This window comes from Notolepis coatsorum (genome assembly GCF_963971535.1).
Source record: "Notolepis coatsorum genome assembly, chromosome: 7".
Taxonomy (NCBI): domain Eukaryota; kingdom Metazoa; phylum Chordata; class Actinopteri; order Aulopiformes; family Paralepididae; genus Notolepis; species Notolepis coatsorum.
The window spans coordinates 31163689-31184642 of record NC_140171.1 but is presented as its reverse complement, the minus strand read 5'-3'; the positions used below and the strand labels follow the sequence as shown (position 1 = coordinate 31184642).

Sequence of the window (20954 nt, the reverse complement as noted above, 5' to 3'; positions counted from 1 at the left end):
ATGTTTTTGTGTTATTGTTTTTATATCCCTGAAACAACAGTGTCTGGGATATTATAGATTCACCTGGCTCCTCATACACAACAAAAGTGGCTTCCTGAGTTTTTAATATCCCTCTGAAAGCCAATGGACCACTCAACTATGTGCTATAAAGACTTGCTTCACAATTTTTTTGGGGTTGACTCAAATCCATTGCGCTTTTGAGCCATTTAAACCATTCCAGAATTGAAAAAAATTATAAATGCAAAAACACTTGAGGTAAGGTTACACGGATCTATACTCACTGCCAAGGCTGGAATATGTCACTAGGGGCGCCGGGGCACGGAAAAACCAGGGGTTCTCAACCTTTCTGCTGCCAAGGCACCCCTGTGTTCAATAAAATATTCCAGGGCACCCTTACATATAATAAAGACTTTCCCGGTCCTGTCTTTTTTGCTACAATGATGACAAAAGTGCTTGCTTTCAAAATAATGTTTATTTAAGAAACCGGGAAACACATTTGTGTGTATATGCAGGCTATATAATGCATTATTAACAGGTGTTTCAGGTCTAAATGGCTTAGTACTGTTGACATTACACTGCTTGTAGTAGTAAATCAAATAGCATATTTCTTTAACCTGTTCCACACGATGTGAAAATCCGCCTAAAATATATACCTAGGTAAATGGAATATTGCTCTACTTCTAGGGCTATTTGCATATTCTTGGTATCTAGGTACATCTATGGACCTCAGGGAATGTATTCACAGTGTCAGAAATATTGTGTCTATTACTAGGCTTGCTTAAATTGTGATGAAACAAAGGAGAATATGAATTATGATTTTTCTTTGCATCTTTGACAGTGAATAACACCATGATAATAATGACCAAACTTAAAAAACTGCCACTGATCTCATTCAGTACCCTCTTGAGATCATGTGTACAAGAAATCTAAGTAAATTAATAAAGGGAAGATGATTAAACTGAAGGTTCTGTAGATACAGTACTGAATTCTCCCATCCGGACCAATGCAATTTGAAATATTATTATAGAATGATAGAATGTACATTATATTATAGCCAATTCGCACATTTATATATATATTAGGGCTGACCCCTATTAATCGATTAGTCGACTAATCGGTCGAAAGGGGCCGTAGTCGACTGGCCAACCTCTTAGTCGAATATAATAAATAAAAAAAAAGAAAATATTAATATTTGAATTTATTTTATAATTTTTTTTAAAAGAAAAGAGGCATAGAAGCGTGGCTAACGCTAATGGCACGCATACCAGAGGCTAACTGCCTACGAAAACAGGCACAGAGGCACTGAAAGAGGATTTCACCCATCTAATGAACACACTATAATAGACAAATATCAAGATGTATCCATCAGTGGACCAATTGCATGCTTTTGCAGAGGACAAGAAGCCTTCAGTCGACTCCTTCAGACATTAAGCACCCCCCACAGCCCAAATGGAATGATACAAAAAAAATTTAAATTTAAAAAAATAATTAAAAGTCGACTAACGGCAAATTTTGGCCAATCCTAGTCGACCATCCAAATCCTTAGTCGGGGACAGCCCTAATATATATACATATATTATCTTTCAAATGCCTGAGTTCAATTTGGATTTAGTATCACCAGGCGTGCATAAGAACAGATAATGAAATCTACTGTAATCTAGTGTACTTTTTAATTTTCCCCACAGTGCAACCGTTTTGAAACTAATTTCAGATCTAATTGTTCCTACATGCTAACAATACTGCGTTTCAATATTTGTCAAAAACATTACCTTTTGCTTATTATGCCGAATAATAACAGTTATTGATATGATTCATTCAGAATGCTGAACTTTGAACCCCCACAGTATCTGGCAGGAAGTGTAGTTCGGAAACGCTGGTCGACAGCTATGCATGTCCTCTACAAAATGGCCGCAAAAAGACTACAATTCCCATGGTTCCAAATGTCCATTTCCGTTTCCGTCTTGGAACAGACTTCCGAAAATCGAAAACTTAAAACTATCTAATGGCACTTTTAACCTATTGCTAAACTAACGTATTGATGATAATATACATTCTACATGCTTTTGTGACATGTTAGTGATGTTAATACTTGAAAACGTTTGATAAAAAAATCGCAAAAAATATGCAACACTCTGAAAAATATTGATATATGAGCAGATGTCATTTTTTGTGTCTGTACCGACCCCGTGGGGTGGAACAGGTTCAAAATTACAGAAAATTATCACTAAAGTGCTATCTGTTGCAGCTGCACACTTTTCCATAAAAATAGCATATTTGGATAAGTGTGACCATTTCTCAAACTGAAAATCATGTATTCTTTTTTTTAAATACAGAAAAGGATCACTAAAGTGCTATCTGTTGCAGCTGCACTGTTCTCCATAAAAATAGCATATTTGGATAAGTTTGACCATTTCTCAAAAACTGAAAATCATGTATTTTTTTTAAATACAGAAAAGGATCACCAAGTTACCATTTCTCAAAAAATATATGCAGAAAATAAGCACTCGTTCACTCAGTGGAAATGTCTAGCTCAATGCGAGGTCTGCTGCTGCTGCTGGCTAATAATACGGTCAATATGTGGGGAAATCTTTGACAAGGCAACGTGCATGTCATCCTCAAGGCTCAACTTGGCCCTATATTTTGTTTTCAGAGCTGTCATGGATGAAAAGCCAGCTTCACACAGATATGTGGTGCTGAATGGTATCAACACTGCTGCATCATGAGATACTTGGTGGTACTCAGCACCACACTCTGAAACTAGCTCTCCAGGTGGTATCAGATGAGATTTCAATGAGTTCTTCCAAGAGTTTGGATGGAGATGTGTCAGGAAGCTTTGTCTCAATGTTGTCTGTAAAGTTTTTTTTTATCCAGAGTAACTTGGTGATCCTTTTCTGTGTTTTATTAAATAATGATTTTCAGATTTTGAGAAATGGTCAAACTTATCCAAATATGAGGCGGTCAGGTGGCATAGCGGAGATTGCGCTCGTCACCAATGCAAGAGGCTGCGGTCTCGACTCCCGGAGTCAGCATTGCCTTGGCTTGGGCTGATTGCTATACTAACTCGTTTGGCTGGGTTAGGGGGAGGGAAGCCGTGGGTGGGAAACTGGCGTATTGGACAGCGACGCCTACAGGTCAGGTCTGGGCGCTTGCTCAGCGGAGGCAGGACTTGAGGAAGGCAGCGTGACCTCCCACACTTCATCAATGAGAGCCCTCGCTGCCAGGTGAGAAGAGAACCACTGGCTGTCGCTGCACGTGTCGGAGGAAGCGTGAATGAATGAATGAATGAATGAATGAATGAATGAATGAAAACTTTATTTAACAGATTGCAGAATGGGTACAATACAGTACGGCTCAATACATACAATTGTTAAGGGGATGCAGACCTGAGAAAGACGTTTGTCTTGTTTCCATCAGGGTCCCCCATTTTCAATTCATATAGACATTTATGACATACACAACATACATGACATTTATGGCATAGGGACATATAGGTATTTAGTACTGATACATTTGTGACATAAACGGTATTCAAATATACAGTACTGTTACCCCTAGATCCTGACAGAGTATATACATATGATGGGGAGGGGACTGTACATTAGGAGGGGGTGGGTGGGTGGGAGAGAAATATACATACGGCGGGGAGGGAATATATACATGCGGTGGGGAGGAGACTGTCTATTAGGAGGTGGTGGGGGTTTTGGGCATTTACGGTGGCCACTGGCCAGTTTCGAATTGCAGCCTCCCGTAGGTGCTCTTTAAGAGCGGTTTTGAATGTGGGTAGTGATTCACATTCCTTTACAGCTTTGGGTAGGGCATTCCACATTGTTGTGGCATAATTGCGAAACGTGTTTAGTCCCTTGTTTGAGCCGAATCTGGGTTTTACATGATTTGTTGAGCTTCCTCTGGTGTAGTGGTTGTGGTATTCACTGACCTTTGGGAAGTATTTTGACATGTACATGGGTACCCCGGTCGTATAGTGTATCTTGTAGACCAGGCCCATTGCAAGTTGCTGTACTCTGTCGTCTACTCTAAGCCATCCTAGGTTGTCAAAGTGGGCAGGGGTGAGGTGGGTTCTGGGGTTCAGGTCAAGTAGTAGTCTGACCAGTTTGTTTTGTGATGCTTGTAATTTTGTTTTAAGCGCCTTTGAGGTGCTTTGGTACCATGAGGTGCACGCATAGTCGTAGTACCCTTGAATGAGTGCTCCTGCCAGAGTCTTCAGGGTATTCTTGTTTACCAGAGAGGAGATCCGGTACAAGAATCTAGTTCGTTGGTTGACTTTTTTTTATTACATTGGATGCCATCTTGTCACAGGAAAGATTTGCCTCTAGGATGGAACCCAGGTAGGTAATTTCGTCTTTCCTTGTGACAATATTGTCACCCACTGTAACTGAGAAGCCGTCGGTCTTGCTGAGTTTGTTATTTGAACCGAAGAGAATGGACTCTGTTTTGCCCATGTGTAATGATAGTTTGTTATCAGCGAGCCATATGCAGATTTTGCCTAGTTCTGTGCGGATACCAGTAGGAGAACATGCGCACAACAACCAGGTAGGGGAGGGGGGGAATTGGCACAACGACTAAATTGGGACGGGGAGAAAACAGAGAAAAAATCGGAGAAAGAGAGATACAAAAAATATATATATACGTATCCAAATATTTTCATGGAAAACAGTGCAGCTGCAACAGATAGCACTTTAGTGATAATTTTCTGTAATCCAAAAAGAATTAAAATGTTCTTTATTATTATTATTATTTTTTTTTTTTAAATCTCAAGGCACCCCTGGCAGCTCTCTGCAGGCACCCCTGTTGAGAACCGCTGCTTTAAACAGTATCGCCTACTACTGGGGCCCCTTTCAAATAAAATTATGCTTGCATGGGCACACATTCCAATTGAAATGAACCTGGGGTTCTCTGGCCTTTGGTCCGGGCCCTGGGGCATTTGCCCTGTTATAGTTGGTAATCCAGGCATGCTCACTGTAATGGACACAAACTCTTTGAAACATTCCCCCTATGGCAGAGGCTGTACTTCTTCCCATCTGCAGCTGGTAATAAATCTGATTCTGATTCCAATTTGAATAATTTAGACATGTGGAGAACATGGCTCACAGCCTACACGGTGGTGTCTATCTGTATGTCGTGTGTGTCATATATGTTATGATGAATTGAAAATGGGGGGCCCTGATGTAAACAAGACGAAGGTCCTTCTCTGGTCTGCATCCCCTTAACAATTGTATGTATTGAGCTGTACTGTACTGTACCCATTCTGCAATCTGTTAATAAACTTTTCAATCAATCAATCAATCAATCAATCAATCAATCAATCAGTCGTGTCGCTCTGCCTCCAGTAAACCAGGCTCTCTGACCTGACCAGGGATCAGCTGGTCGGAACGGTCGGACCACCACGTGACGTAACGGATGATCAGCTGAGCCGGGGGAGGAAGGAAGAGGGAAGGGGAAGAAAGATGGAAGGGAACAGAGACGAAGCAGAAAAATGTATAAATATCGCTTCCAAAGCCCTCGAAGCGGGTGACAAGGGGAAGGCACTGAAGTTTCTCAATAAGGCAGAGAAGCTCTATCCGACGGGCAGAGCCAGAGGTAACGTCGTTTATGTGTTTCAGGTTAATAATGCGCTGCTGACACTGAATGAACGGTGCACCAGGTTAGCGGGCTAGCTAACGGGAGCTAAGTGGCTAGCTGACTGTCTGACGATGGTGTTCACGGTGTTACTAGATGGCTTACTGCGTCAAGCAGCGTACATAGTACACACAGATAAGCACTATGGGCTACAGATTAGGTTAGCTAGGTCCGAATAAATAGTGGCATTCATGACAGCAGCTCACCCATGTTCGAGTACTATTTATTATACGCTGCGTTACTTTAGTTAGGTTAGTTAGCTATAGCGTCAGATAGCGGGGCGAGAAGAACGAGCGAGCATCCAACGCTATACCGTCTCATCTGGGATTGAATGTTCATTTTTGTGTCTAATTGAACCATTATTACTACTAATAATCTTGTTCTTTTTCGAGTAACGTTAGCTAACCATATCGTCGTTTAGGCCGAGTAAAGCGAACGTGAATGTGTTTAAACTAGTTGTCACATAAAACACATTAACATAGCGTTATTAACCATTATAAAGCAACATGTAAAATAGTTGCATTTAGCTAACCATTAGAGTTATACCTTATTAGCACGTTGTACTTTGTACATAAGGAGGCACATGTCTTGGTTATTGTACAATCATTTGGTCGGAAACCTCTCTTCATTGACGTGTAGTTAGGTTGCACAAGGCCGAGGGGGTTGTAAATAATGGGGGGTTGTAGGATGGGGGGTGGTAGGATGGGGGCCGGGGGTGGTAGGATGGGGGGGTTGTAGGTCAGCAGAGGAGAGAAGGGATTTGAGAGTTGATGATGTAAATGGAGGAGTTAGTAACTAATGTGGCGCTGCTCCATAGGCAACAAATGGGCCTCTTACTTTATGAAGCTATAACATATTAGGTTCTCTCACTCAAATGGGGGAGATTTATAATCTAGTATTGCAAATACTTTTGAACCATATTCATAAGGGTGTATTAAGAATCAGTGTAGTTCCCCAGGACGGTTCAGTCAGTATTTGTGAGATTTGAACATGCACCACTCGGTGAGAAAACCCTCCAATCGGTGGTGTAATAACTGGGATGTACATCTGGGGCTGCATCCATAGACAACGAAGAGGGCCCTGCTTTTATAAGGCCATGCAATGTCTGTGAGCTCTTACACCGAAATTCTGTTTTAATTCTGGTTCAGACCTTCTAGCTATGCTAGAATATAAACCTCATTTGGGTGTAAGGGCTCACACAAACATTGGGTGGCCTCGTAAGGTCAGAGCCCCATTCATTGTATATGGAGCAGCCTCAGACTTTACATCCCAGTTACACCACCGATTGGAGGGTCCTCTCTGTCTGAATTTTCCTGGGGCACATCATGAATCCTTAAATTGTGTGGCATTCATTTTTAAGGCCCTCATTCCCTTGCCAATCCCTAGAATGATTGACTCAGAAAGCTTGTAGTTGAAGAATAATGTTAGCCAAGGCTAATGTGTGGTTGACACTCGCAGTGACTCTTGTCTTGAGACAATAAGGACATAAGTAGACTGGTGCAGGGCTTCAGCTGTCAGTTTGTCTCTGAAATGGCTATTAGGCTCCTTGTAACGTTAAGTGGACAAGACGAGCTATATCACATAATATTCCCCAGCAAGTCTGCTGTTTGGGCGCATTTAGTTTATGATTAAGATAGATTAAACAGTGACTGAATGTGAGAATTGCACTACGTGAGGTCGAGACATTTAAAGTCATGGGTCAGTTTGCATTACTCCGGTCCAGAAGGACAGGTCCGGGAAGGCAAAAACAACTTATTCTCCTTAACGTATTTACACAAAACAACCTCTTAAAGTAGACTAGATTCCGACAAATCAAATCCTTAATGTTGTAGCCCAATGCAGTCATGTTTGTTATTTTAGTGCATAACGTTGAGCCACAACGTTAATGTTTTCTCTCAGTCACTTCAGCAACAGTTAATTTCTAAACTTGGAACAGACACAGCGCAGAATTGTCAAACAATTATCCAACATGTCCACTATAGTCTACACAGAGGGAAGCCACATATAATTAACTAATAATTGATAATAGACAAGTGTGTGTTCCTTTATGCTTTCAGCTAATGTATTGAAGGCAAAACAAACCGTGAACTGGAAACTGTGATATGAACCGAACTGTGATTTTTGTGAACTGTTCCACCCTTAACACATTGGGCGCCATGGGTTATATCCATCAATATAGCCAGTCTGCCACCGTTGAAGGCCTATGGAGATGTTTACCTTCTTTGCAGGGCTATAACTTTTTAAATTGTATTGCTATATTGACATTACTATGGCCCATTCAACATCGATTATCTATCGTTCAGGATGTGGGAACGTTATATTTTTTCATTCATACATTGTTGTGTTACTAGCGTCGAGAATAGTATGTAGGCCTGCCACGATAACACATTTTGCTGGGCGATTAATTGCCCCTGAAAATATCGCGATAAGCGATATTATTGCGACCGGTTAGAGAATTTTTTTTTGGATAAATTTATTTCCCAAAACTTTTATTTTGAAGCCCACCGCTCCGTCTTTTCCGGTGTTTTAGACTTTTATTTTGAAGCCCACCGACCGGACCGGAAGTATTGTTGTGATTATCAGGTACTTTTTGGGTACTTTTTTAGTCCCTGCTCTGTCGTGGTTCCAAGCGAGTAGAAGTGGTACCAGAAAAGTCACGTGAAACACTGCAGACCACTGATTGGTCAGAATAGAAACGCGTCACTCGTTGGAGAGTCTGAACGAAAACAGAAAGCCGCCATCTTTAATGTCTCTCATAGGATTTCATAATCATTATGTTTGCAGTAGGCACAAGTGCAATAAACAAAGGATACAGTCACTGTGTATTCTGCCTCATTTATTGATTAAACAAAACCGACATCAACACAATTTGCCACAGAGCGGAGAGTTTAGTCTCGCAAAAAGATCGCTGACTTGTTAAGGCTTGTTGTTAGGTTAGGTGCTAATGTTGTGCTAGCGTTTTAGCATGGCTATCGTACATAGCGTGATCAATATAACTCGCTATTGATTGTTTGTATGAGTAACGTTAATGCTAGTAGAATAGACACAATGAGGGGTAACGTCAGCCCCACGGAGCTCCTGTGCTGTGCTCTGTAGTAAAGCCAGCGGCCCGCCTCCCAACACGGACAGTGACTGACAAGGGGCACTGGTTCCGCCTCATTAAAACAAACGCGCAAATAGCAATTAATCGCGCCCGTCAAAATCATTGCATTCATTTTAATTATCGCGGCAATTAATCGATTTATTGCTTATCGCGGCAGGCCTAATAGTATGTTTTTAATCTTTTCAGCTGTAATTCCAAAAACAGTAGTTATAGGCCCTGAAGCATAAATATAGATTATCGATTGGCGTTTCTTTCCTATACACGCTATATTAAAAAATTCAAATGTATATGATCGGTATACATTATGCTTCGTCATGCGTGAAGGAAAGGGGGGGGGGGTCGTTTATAATTCCTTGATCGTCAGTAACGGCTTTATTTACTATGGGTTGATACGTTGATCAGATCAGGGTTCGAAATTAACAGGGGCTTGGGGCAAAATGCCCTCGAAAATTGACCAAATGCCCTCGACTATCAGTTAAGGGGGGCAAAAAAAGCCCCTGACAGTTTACTAATTATATATATAATTATATATATGCTCTACAGTGCGAGCATTTCCCTCGTATTTGCCCCTAATAATATGTGTGTGTGCAAACCGGAAAAATCATTTACTTGCAGTGTGCGAGACAGACGAGTGATTGTGAAGATTACAAAACAGCTCCGCTGTTAATAGTTCAGATTGAAACTGGACTGAAATTCAGTTTTTGGGTGGAATGTTTGTTCCAAGGAGGAGGGAGGCGGGGCCCGCTGCGTGTTACAGGGAGATGCTTCCAGGCACTTGAGAGGTGCGAACACAGACAGAGCGCTCTGCTCTCATCAAGCATTACACTGCTATCTTAACGTTAGCAAGCTAAGCATCTGCATAGCGCGACCTGTGTAACGTTAAGTAACTTGTGTTCGGCGGGGAAAGACCGTTCCATTTGTAACACAACTCCAATTTGTAACATCCAAATCCGATCCCGATGCGCATTTCCTTCATTCCACAGCGCTGAGCGCGCAACGTATTTCATTGATCGATCTGGCCAGAGCCTATACTCACAAACGTTGCGTGTGTGGGGTTTTTCATCAATTTGAAACAAGCCTCTTGACTGTTGGAATTAGGGATGTTAAAAATAAAATATCTAATAATATTATTGAATATTAGACATTCATTGATCCAGAGGCAACCGGTTATTCGTCTGCTATTTGTAGATATATCAAGACAACAACACAACTTGCCCTCAGGGACAATAATATTTAATCTAATTAGATAAGAGTATGTATGTATTATTTACAGATAATTGAAGGTACCTCAAAACATGAAACCAAGCCATGATGTCACACATCGTGTGCGTGTGTGTGTGTGTTACTTGAACAATTGTCACTGTGCTCCTAAATTTCTGTGTGCTCCTAAATTTGTATTTAGATTTTATTTATTAACATTTTATTTAGGAGCTCCTTGGGAAAAAGGTTAGCGTAGAGCCCTATATATGGAGACATTAACATTACGTTATCAAACATAGGGACGAAGACTGTAAAAAAAAGTGTCAACAATGTTTTATAATCTTTATGTTAATTTTCATTATAAAAATGTTGTGCCCCCGAAATACAAAAAAAGCCCCCGAAAATCAATTAAGGGGGGCAAAAAAAGCCCTTGAAAAAAAAATGTTAATTTCTAACCCTGGATCAGATGGTTTGCAGTGAAATAACGTTAGTGTCCTCTTACCGTGCGCCGATGAGACTGGAGGAGAAAGATCCCAATTATTTGACACCGATCTCCTACATCCATTTCCGGTTTGTATGGCGCAATAAACGCCGAAATCATATCGATTATTGCGTTATGGAAGCGATCCAAATGCACTATAGTGTTTGTCTGCAGTCCCGTAACAAGATGTGACTGCCGGAGGGATTTCCTTGACGCACCGATCGGCACTTCCGGTTTTGGCGAGAGTGTAACTCGCCCGACCATCCACCAGGCGGCGGTATTGAGGCGTTGCAATCTCATACAGGGTCCCGCTGGAGTCCGGAGGTTGGCTGGATGAATTATGAATGCCATGGTGAAAAAATTAAATATTGATTCCAAAAACGGCGTACGCCGTTATTGGCGGTCAACGCATGGCGGGCAAAAACGGTGTAAGTCGTTTTTGGTGACCAATGTGTTAATTAGTGCACCTCAAGGATAGACCAACACAACATCTTTGGCATTATTTTGTAATGGGATATTTAAATGGAAAATCCACTCTAAAATATAATTCACACATGTTATTTTTATAATACCATAATAGCCTAGCTCAGTTTAAATTTATTAACCTGAACAAGTATCTTCTTAAGCTGAAAACTGGAGAGACAAGACTCTAGTGATGATGTCATCAAGAGACAAATCCTTGAGCTGCTCCACACAGTGAATTATTTACTGGATACTGTCTGGGATATGGGTACATCTTTTGATTTAGAGCTGGGAGCCCTACACCATAACGGAATACTCAAGTCTTTCACTGTGGAGGAAACTAGTTTTACTTGTCACCCAGTTGTAAAATTGTAAAATTATTGTAATTCTACAATAGAGGTTGTTCTGGATAGTAATGTTCAGTTGGCCGTATAGAGATTCCCTGACAACTTGCAGCTTAAATGTGTTTAGTTGCATGGGTCAACAAGCACAAACACAATGACCTATATTTTCCCAGTGCCTCCTTTTCATTCTGCCAGTTCAGTAGAGGCTTGCAGATGAGTTTTTACCATCCCAGTCTATCAGTACTCTTATGTAGGGATGGGTACCTTTCACATTTGAACCGATACGGTACCGGTACCTGTGAATCGATACCGGTACCCAACGGTACCTTTTTTCGGTACTTTAGTCTCAAGAAATTTTATTTACCTACCTCAGTCGTAAAAAAAAATCCAAACTTCAAATAACTACAATTTCGACAGTTTTCGGCTTGCCATTGCTCCGACTGCTTTGTTGTTCAGGGTGTCCGCGGGACCTTAAAAAGTCTTAAAAAGTCTTAAATTCAACTATTAACTATTAAGGCCTTAATTTGTCTTAAAATGTCTTAAATCCGACTTTCGGAGGTCTTAAAAACATGCCATGTCATCTTATGTTTCATTGTGAAATCTGGGGGGAAACTATTAACGGGAGATAAATCAGGCTTTTTTTTTTTCTTTCACGCAAACGGTACGCAGTGGGGCGGAACCTTAATGTGGTCCTTAATGTGTGTCGCCGTCGGGAGCTATTTCAGAACACCGGAGCATATGTAACACGTTATTCAAGCCGTAGCGATAACGCTGACGTTTAGTTTAGTTTAATTGATTTGTATTTATTTGCACTCGTTAATTTAACATGGGAAAGTGCAAATTTAATGAGAACTGGTTTGCACCGTGGTTGGTCCCAGTGAAAGATAATTACGAGGCCCGCTGCAAACTCTGCAAAAAGGATTTTAAACTGGGAACGATGGGAATAAAAGCAGTCGAGTCACACATGCACAGCGCTAAGCATGTTTACCTCTGCAAAAACCCGCCTGCAGACAACTTCAATATCAAATTTATTTTCGACGGCGACGCTGTCCACATCAACTGCTGAGGGACAGGTAGGTCTACCACCAATTACATCTGCACCTGTTCGGGTAACGTTCGGCTCCACGCCAACCCTTGAAGCTCAGGTACTGTGGGTTCTAAATACGGTCGCAAAGCATCAGTCCTACAATGGAAATGAGGGACTAGGAGAGGTGTTTCAAGCGATGTTCCCTGACTCTGAAGTCGCTAAAACATTCACGTGTGGAAAAGATAAAACGTCCTACATAGCCAGGTTTGGATTGGCTTCTTGCATCCAAAAAATCTCTTCACGGATGTAAACAAGGGCAAGGACACGTTTGTGTTGATGAGAGTGAGAGCTTCACCCCACCCTATGTATTTATTTTCTACCACACACCTACCCCCTCCTAATGTACAGTCTCCTCCCCATCATATGTATATGTATATATATATATATATGTTAGGATCTATGGGTAACAGTACTGTATATTTGCATATCATATATGTCACAAATGTAACAGTAATATATACATGTATGTCCCTATGCCATAAATGTCATGATGTCATGTATGTTGTGCATGTCATAAATGTCACTATGAATTGAAAATGAGGGACCCTGATGTAAACAAGACAAACGTCTTTCTCTGGTCTGCATCCCCTTATTATTGTGTGTATTGAGCTGTACTGTATTGTACCCATTCTGCAATCTGTTAAATAAAGTATTCATTCAACCAAACCACAAAAACAAAACAACTGGATGAATGAAAACTTTATTTAACAGATTGCAGAATGTGTACAATACAGTACAGCTCAATACACACAATAATAAGGGGATGCAGACCAGAGAAAGACGTTTGTCTTGTTTACATCAGGGTCCCCCATTTTGAATTCATATTGACATACACAACATAGAATAGATAGAATAGAAATACTTTTATTATCCCGTGGGAAATTTGACACTGCAAATCGCTCAACATTTAAACATTTAGACAGGACAGGTCACGAATTAGAATAATAACACAAATCAATCAAGTTGCCTAGGATAAGAGTAGAGTAAAATAGAATAAAAATGAAATAAAATATACAGAAATAAATACAGTAAAAACATACATGACATCATGACATTTATGGCATAGGGACATACATGACATACAGGTATATACTGTAGTACTGTTACATTTGTGACATATACGATATGCAAATAATATACAGTACTGTTACCCAGAGATCCTAACAGAAAATATTATATATATATGATGGGGATGAGACTGTACATTAGGAGGGGGGGGGGGGGGGGGGGGTTGGACATTTACGGTGGCCAGTTTCGAATTGCAGTCTCCCGTAGGTGCTCTTTAAGAGCGGTTTTGAATGTGGGCAGGGGTAAAAATGGGTTTTAGGAGTGAGGTTAAGCAGTAGTCTGACCAGTTTGTTTTGTGATGTTTGTAATCTTGTTTTTAGTGCCTTTGAGGTGCTTTGGTACCATGAGGTGCAGGCATAGTCGTAGTACCCTTGAATGAGTACTGAGAGTACCCATGATTTTTGCCATTTTGTTATCGTGAAATTGGTATTAAATTTAATTCTGAGTGGCATTAAAAAGTCTTAAAAAGCCTTAAATCTGACTGGGCTAAACCTGCAGATACCCTGGTTGTTGAATCAAGTCAAATCCTAGGTAAGCATATATTGTGCGTGTGAACGTTGACATGAAAAAAAAAAGTTTAAAAAGTTTAAAAAATAAATTCCGGTATCTCACTTGAATCGATACTCTGTAGTACCGACGTGTTTCGGTTCGGTACCTCAAAAGTACCGAATTCGGTACCCATCCCTACTCTTATGTTTTGTCTACATCCTCTCTTGGCTGTCTGTGAAGCCAGATGCAATCCCTAAATAGTAATACATTATAGAATCCATTTAGTCCTAACTGCTGTCTGGTTATCAAGGAGAGAACTTGACTTTGGCAAACCGAGGTGTTTTATTGCTTGACGACGGTTAAGCTAGAGACACTTCATATAATGAGACGGAGCACTGCAGAGCACACTGTTTTGAATGGAGAAATTCGTAAAGCTAAAAGATGGTGGCAACAACGAGACTACTTTCTACAAAACAAACATATTCAGAGAAAATTATTAAACGTGATGTTATGTATGATGTTGTGTATGTTATGTTTATGTTTTCTAAAGCCAAACATGTTGTTTACAATGACTTGTCTTGTATAGAATTATGCTGTGAATGGGTCTGATATTTAGAGTCTTCAGAATATAAATACCTGAGCCCAGCTCTCTGTGTTGCTACCAGCTTGGCTGGCCGTTCATACTAATACAATTGGCAGTATTAGGGGGTGGGAAAGCTGGCGGGTGGGAATCTGGCGTTGTGGACAGCGACGCTTACAGGTCAGGTCTGGGCGCTTGCTAAGCGGGGCAGGACTTGGTGGAGATAGCGTGCCCTCCCACGCGTTACACTTCACCAATGAGAGTCCTCGCTGCAAAGTGGAAAGAGCGTCACTGGCTTGACGGCGCACGTCTCGGAGGAAGCGTGCGTTCGACATCAGGACACCCTTGTACCGACTTGTGGGAGAACATGCGAACAACAACCAGGTAGGGGAGGGGGGGAATTGGCACAACGACTAAATTGGGACGGGGAGAAAATCAGAGAAAAATAGGAGAAAGACAGGTAAAAAAAAAAGAAAATAATAATAATATAAATACCTTGGTATTTGGCTTGATGAAAAGATTACATTTAAATCTTGCCAGTAAAATGTGGCAAAAGATTGACTTATTGTATAGGAATAGAGCCAGCTTCTCTATGATAAGCAGAAAGAGTGTCATTGAAGCAGTGTTCCTGTCTGTGTTTGACTAGGAGATGTGATTTATAGACATGCAGCAGCTGTCACTCTTAAGCCCTTAGACTCTGCATATCATTTAGCCATTAGATTTATCACCGGGGATGGTCAGGGGACCTCCATTGTGTCCTGTATAATAGGGTTGTATGGTCCTCCCTAGCAGAGAGGCGAGAGCTGCATTGGCATCTATTTCTATATGAAGCCATAATTGGAGATGCCCCAAATGATCTCACTTCACTATAGGAGTGGACATCTCTATGGTGTAACATGATCCAATGATTGGCTCTTACACTTAAAGGTGACATGCATTATAAATGTCTTTTTTCAGTGTCTAGCATTGTATTATAGTAATAGGAGTTGGTATCAATGTGTTTGTGTCTCTAAATACCATATTGGCGGATTCAGGTCATTCATTTCCTGCTCCATTTTAATCAGGTCGTTCTGATTTGACTCGCATGGTGACGTCACGTGGTGAGGATGGAGCGGATAGTGATCGGATTGGCTCTGTGGTTGTAGCGCACCAAACGGGGTTTGACAGAGAGCGAGCGAGAGAGAGAGGGAGAATCAGATAGACCCTCGCGACAGAGCACACATACACACACGCGCGCGCCGCACTGTCGTCTCTCGGTCTGTCTCTCTCCCCCTCTCTATCTCTCTCCCCCTCTCTATCTCTCTCGATTCGGGAGCATGAAACTAACGCCCTGTCTATAGCCATAGCGCGCGGCACAGTGGAAGACTTCCTCAAACGCGAGAGGGAGAGAGAAAGAGAAGGGGACCTGCTGCGTATCTCGCACGCAGCTGTGTTTACACAGTTCTCTCTCTCTGCAGACTGTGTGGGTGACTGTCACTGAAAGTGCTTATGGGCGGAGCCCAGCCAATAACAGGCTGAAATCTTGAGACTGGAAAATGATGCTTTTGAGTACTCCATTAGAAATATAAAACAATGATTTTTTTTTAAATAAACCTTACAGATGTCTTCCATAGACTCTCAGGAATTGTGTAAAGTTGCCCAAATAGTGCTAGGAATAGCAATGCAGGTCCCCTTTAAAGCACCTAGAGTTTGTACTGAACTTGGGGAATCTGCTTTTAGTTTCTGTGCTCCTGACGCATGGAACATCTTACAAGTTACAACCATGGCTTGTCGGGAGTAATGTTAGGAATGGGGGCTGGAGGACACGCATACAATCGTTTTATGAGCCCTGTAAGCAAAACCTACCTGTAGTTACAATTCCCAACTAACGTTATTCATATTTTCTCACTGAAAAACGGGAATCAATCTAATTATACAGGCAGCAAACATTATATAATTATTAAGAGTGGCCAATTAAATATACTGAGCTTTGAAAGCTAATCATTCAAGTCTTAGCGTCTTTTTCTCTGGCAACGTTAACATCCAGTCCAGGCAACACTGGTATCTTACTGGCAGTTTCCCACTGTTCTACACTACAGCACCCTCTGGCCGTGGAAAGGTGAGAGTGACGCAAGGGGGAGTGCTAACATCTTTCCACTGCAGCCACACTGACCGGGCCGCCTGCAGACATGTTTTGTTTATTTTATCTGCCCCGTGAGCTCAGTCAGGCCTTGGTCGATGCTGATAATCAGATTTCGGTTAATTGGTCAACCACTAATTATTATATGCATTTAAATTTTTGAGTGTGAAATGTGAGTTGAAATGAATACCGTTATCAAGATGGCGGAGTGAGCAGACTTCTCTTGAGAGAGACTTAAGATGTCACATCATGGCATGCCTGTATACCTGTATACCGGTAGGATGCTTATGGATGGGCTTCCACTGAAACAGCCCCTCCTGTGTTAAATTTGGAGCTCCTTTTAAGACGTGGACCCTTGCAATCAGGGTAGTTGTCATTGTCTCTCCCGTCTGGCTTATTAGGGACAGGTATGTAGGACTAGATCTAAATATGCCTCACCATTCCACAATCTCTCTCTCTTCTCTTCCTCCTCCTCCAGTCTTGTTGGATGCGTTGACAAGGAATGGGAGCTCAGCAGGAAATGGAGCGTATTGCAGGAAGCCAGCGGAGAACTCGGAAGGTGCTCGGCCGGCCAGCCAAGCGGAGTCTGTTAAGGGCTTCAGCAAGGATCAGGTTGAGGGGGTGCAGAGGTGAGCGTTGCAGACTGTGTTTTGGCCTGACTTTGTTTCCACCCTCTTCCTTTGTTTCATGCATTTGCTGCTTTAGAAAGTCTTTCACCTTCAAACCCCCCCCTCCAGGTTTCCATATGGTACCTTCAGTTGGTCAGACTCTCCTCTGATGCACCTCTACCCATAGGACTATATAAAAACTAGAAGACTCGTATAATTTCGCTCCGCCCATCCGCTTAGGATGCTCCAAAAATGGCAGCGACTCAGCCGAGAGGTGGTGGTTTATGGGTGTTGACATTGTGGGGCCATTGTGGTGGGGGGTAGGGGGACAGTGGGGGAGGATCAGGCAGTGATGGGGCACTTCCATTGAGCCTCAGCAGCAAGGCACTTCAAGCTGTGCAACAGTGGAACCAAACATAGAGCTATATACATTTAATATGCTATATACAGTACATGTGAAGTAGACACAGCTCCACATTTTAGCCATTCTGATTTTGGCCATTAAGCCTACTTACACGCTTATCGTCTTCTCCAGAGTCAGACAAGAAGATATGGACAACTAGCCTAGTTGTTGACCAAAATCACCTCTTTAAGCTAGGCTAGTGGTCTGTATCCGCTTCCATTCATTTGTGCTAGGCTAGTTTGCAGGTGGATAGCTTTATACTGAACACACAGAGGAAATTGGTTTCTACCTTCTTGTCTGACTCTGGGAAGACGGTAGGCGTCTAAAAACCTGGATGGCAACCAAATTACTTAACTCAACAGCAAAAAGACAGAGCTCATGGTTGTGGCCCCCAAGGCACTGCTCGGGAAGGTTGGAGATCTCCTCCTCCACTTTGACGGCTGTTCCATCTCCCCGTCTCTCGAAGTCCGTAACCTGGGCGTCACCCTTGACTCCACACTTTCATTTCACTCCCACATCAAATCTGTCACCAAGTCTGCCTTCTACCACCTCAGGAACATCTCCCGTCTCCGACCCTCACTCTCAGACTCTGTGGCTGAGACCCTGATCCACTCATTCGTCACCTCCCGGTTGGACTACTGTAATGGAGTCCTGTTCGGGGTACCTAGCAAAGCCCTGGACAGGCTCCAGTATGTCCAGAACTCAGCTGCCAGGGTTCTCACTCACACCAAGCCCTGGCAGCACATCACCCCCACCCTCATCCATCTCCACTGGCTTCCAGTCAGGTTCCGCATCACCTTCAAACTCCTGCTCCTCACCTACAAATCCCTCCATGCCCTCGCCCCCCGGTACCTGTCTGATCTCCTCCACCAGTACACTCCATCCCGGAACCTATGATCCTCTGATCTAGGTCTCCTCTCCATCCCTCGCACCAGGTTACGGACTTTTGGGGACAGAGCCTTCAGCGTGGCGTCCCCTACCCTCTGGAACTCTCTCCCCCCCCCGAAATCCGCAACGCCCCAACCCTGGACACCTTCAAATCCGCTCTAAAAACACACCTCTTCACCAAGGCTTTCCCCATCAGTTAGTTTTAGATTAAATTAGGTCCATTATCCCCTACTTTCCCTCATCCCCTCTCCCCCCCCCCCCCCTATTTTCCTTGCCCTATTTTTTGTCCTGATTGTAAAGCGACCTTGGGTTCTATGAAAGGCGCTATATAAATTTGATCTATTATTATTATTATTATTATTATTTATTTCCCATAATGTTGGCGTGCCCCTTAAAGTTATATTCTTGAATCAATTCTGTAGCATAGGCTATATAGCTTACTATCGGTGTTTAAATGTCTTGCAGTTGTAAGCTATGCATTTCACCCTATTAGCACTAAAAAAAAAATACAGAAAAGACATATGTTGCAGCTTTTATTTTGAAAAGATTTAACCGGAAGTTCAAACAATGCTGCTGCTCACTTGACTCAGGCTTTTACTACAACCCCTGCACGTCTCAGGGAAGATTCAAGCATTTTGATTCCAGCTTCAAATCAGAATTGATAAAGTGGGCGTTGATGGACATATAGGGCTGCAAATTGACACATAGAACTCTTCATCCCTAACTGGCTTTTCACATCTGAAACGACGTATCTGTGGATTTTAACTAACTAGTCATATACCCAATGTATTCACCATTTCCTTGTAACTGGCATTTTCAACTGTATGGATAGAAACTAGGGATGCTCGATATTGGCTTTTTTACCGATACCGATATACCGATATTGTCCAACTCTTAATTTCCGATACCGATATCAACCGATACCGATATATGCAGGGTTTCCCCCCCAAAAAAACTGAATAATTTCAGGTAATTAACATTACATATCTCTTGTTGTGTAATTAACACAATATTATGCATACTTTGACAATAAATAAAAATAAAAAAAATTGAAAACCGATACCGATATTTTCCGATATCACATTTTTATGCCAATATCGGCCGATAATATCGGTAGGCCGATAATATCGGACATCCCTAATAGAAACCACTTCTTTCCCAATGTACCTAGTAACTGCCCCATACAGTCTCGCCACAGTTGATTGTCACGTTTATAATTTGTTGCCTTTAGCCCCAATAAGTGAGTTTTGGGCCGGCTGCTCTGGATGGATATATATTATATATATCCATATAATATATATACCGGTATATATATATTTTTTCATAACAATTTATAATTTTGATTGATTTTTCTCATAGCTACGAGTACTCACGCACATCCCTAGAAGGTAACACATGTAACATGTAACACACATAGATAGCACTATGAAGGTAACACATGTAACATGTAACACACATAGATAGCACTATGAAGGTAACACATGTAACATGTAACACACATAGATAACACTATGAAGGTCACACATCACACATGTAACATGTAACACACATGGATATAGCACTATGAATGTCACATGCAACATGTAACACACATAGATAGCACTATGAATGTCACACATGCAACATGTAACACACATAGATGGCACTATGAAAGTCGGTAATGTTTCATACAATGTGTTGCTACAGTTTTCTCTGTAGAACATATGAAGACTCGTCTGGTTTATACTATGAGAGCTTCCTAGGCTTCCTGTGGTCATGGAGCTCGATGTTACCCATCAAGGACTCAACGGAGGCAGCCTTCTTCTGTCTCCACTATAATTGTACATTACAATCTTTACACCTCGTTGGGCATTTGCTCTTGTTTAAATTATATGCCTACTATTAGCATTAGAGCTGAGGTTAGAGCTATCAACAGAGGGCTCCAGATCACAGACCTTGGCCCCACAACATGATGGCGGTACCTTTTTTCTGTACTTTACTCTCCCTCTCTGAAGTCTAAACTTCACAACACACAATCTAAAACCCCTTACCTCCCTCTCCCAAACCGTTCCTACAACAATAACAACAACTTGCAAAGGAGATCTTGTATCTCAATGGGACTTCCTGGTAACAATTTTAATTTTTTTAGCGATTTGCTAATTGCATCATTTAAATTTTCGATTTAAAATCGATTAATCGTTCAGCCCTAGGCTTAGACGACAAACGGGAAAAGTGAGAAACCTCGGGAAGAGAGGGAGAATCAGCGACACATTTACATTTTGTCCTTTAGCTGACGCTTTTATCCAAAGCGACTTACAAGTTCTGTATGACACGTCAACTCTTACAGCTGAGTAACAATGTTCATCAAACAGTGCTGAAACTTGTGCTGCAGTGTTGAGTGCATAGCAGTAAAGAAGACATAATATAGTATATTAGGAAGAGTGCATGATAGTATAAGACCGTAAGGAGGATAGTGTTTTTAATTTGTTTTTTTATTTTTTTATTTCAG

At 41.7% G+C, this 20954-nt stretch overlaps 1 protein-coding gene across 1 annotated transcript in view; it reads left to right on the top strand.

The window, feature by feature from the left end:
- The first annotated feature begins 5446 nt into the window (after positions 1-5446).
- dnajb14 (DnaJ heat shock protein family (Hsp40) member B14) overlaps positions 5447-20954 on the top strand; it is a 38201-nt gene continuing 22693 nt past the window's right edge. The window contains exons 1-2 of the mRNA XM_084319529.1: positions 5447-5595; positions 17046-17196. Coding sequence (XP_084175655.1) covers positions 5463-5595; positions 17046-17196 — 284 coding nt within the window. The 5' untranslated portion in view covers positions 5447-5462. The remainder of the gene's footprint in view (positions 5596-17045; positions 17197-20954) is intronic.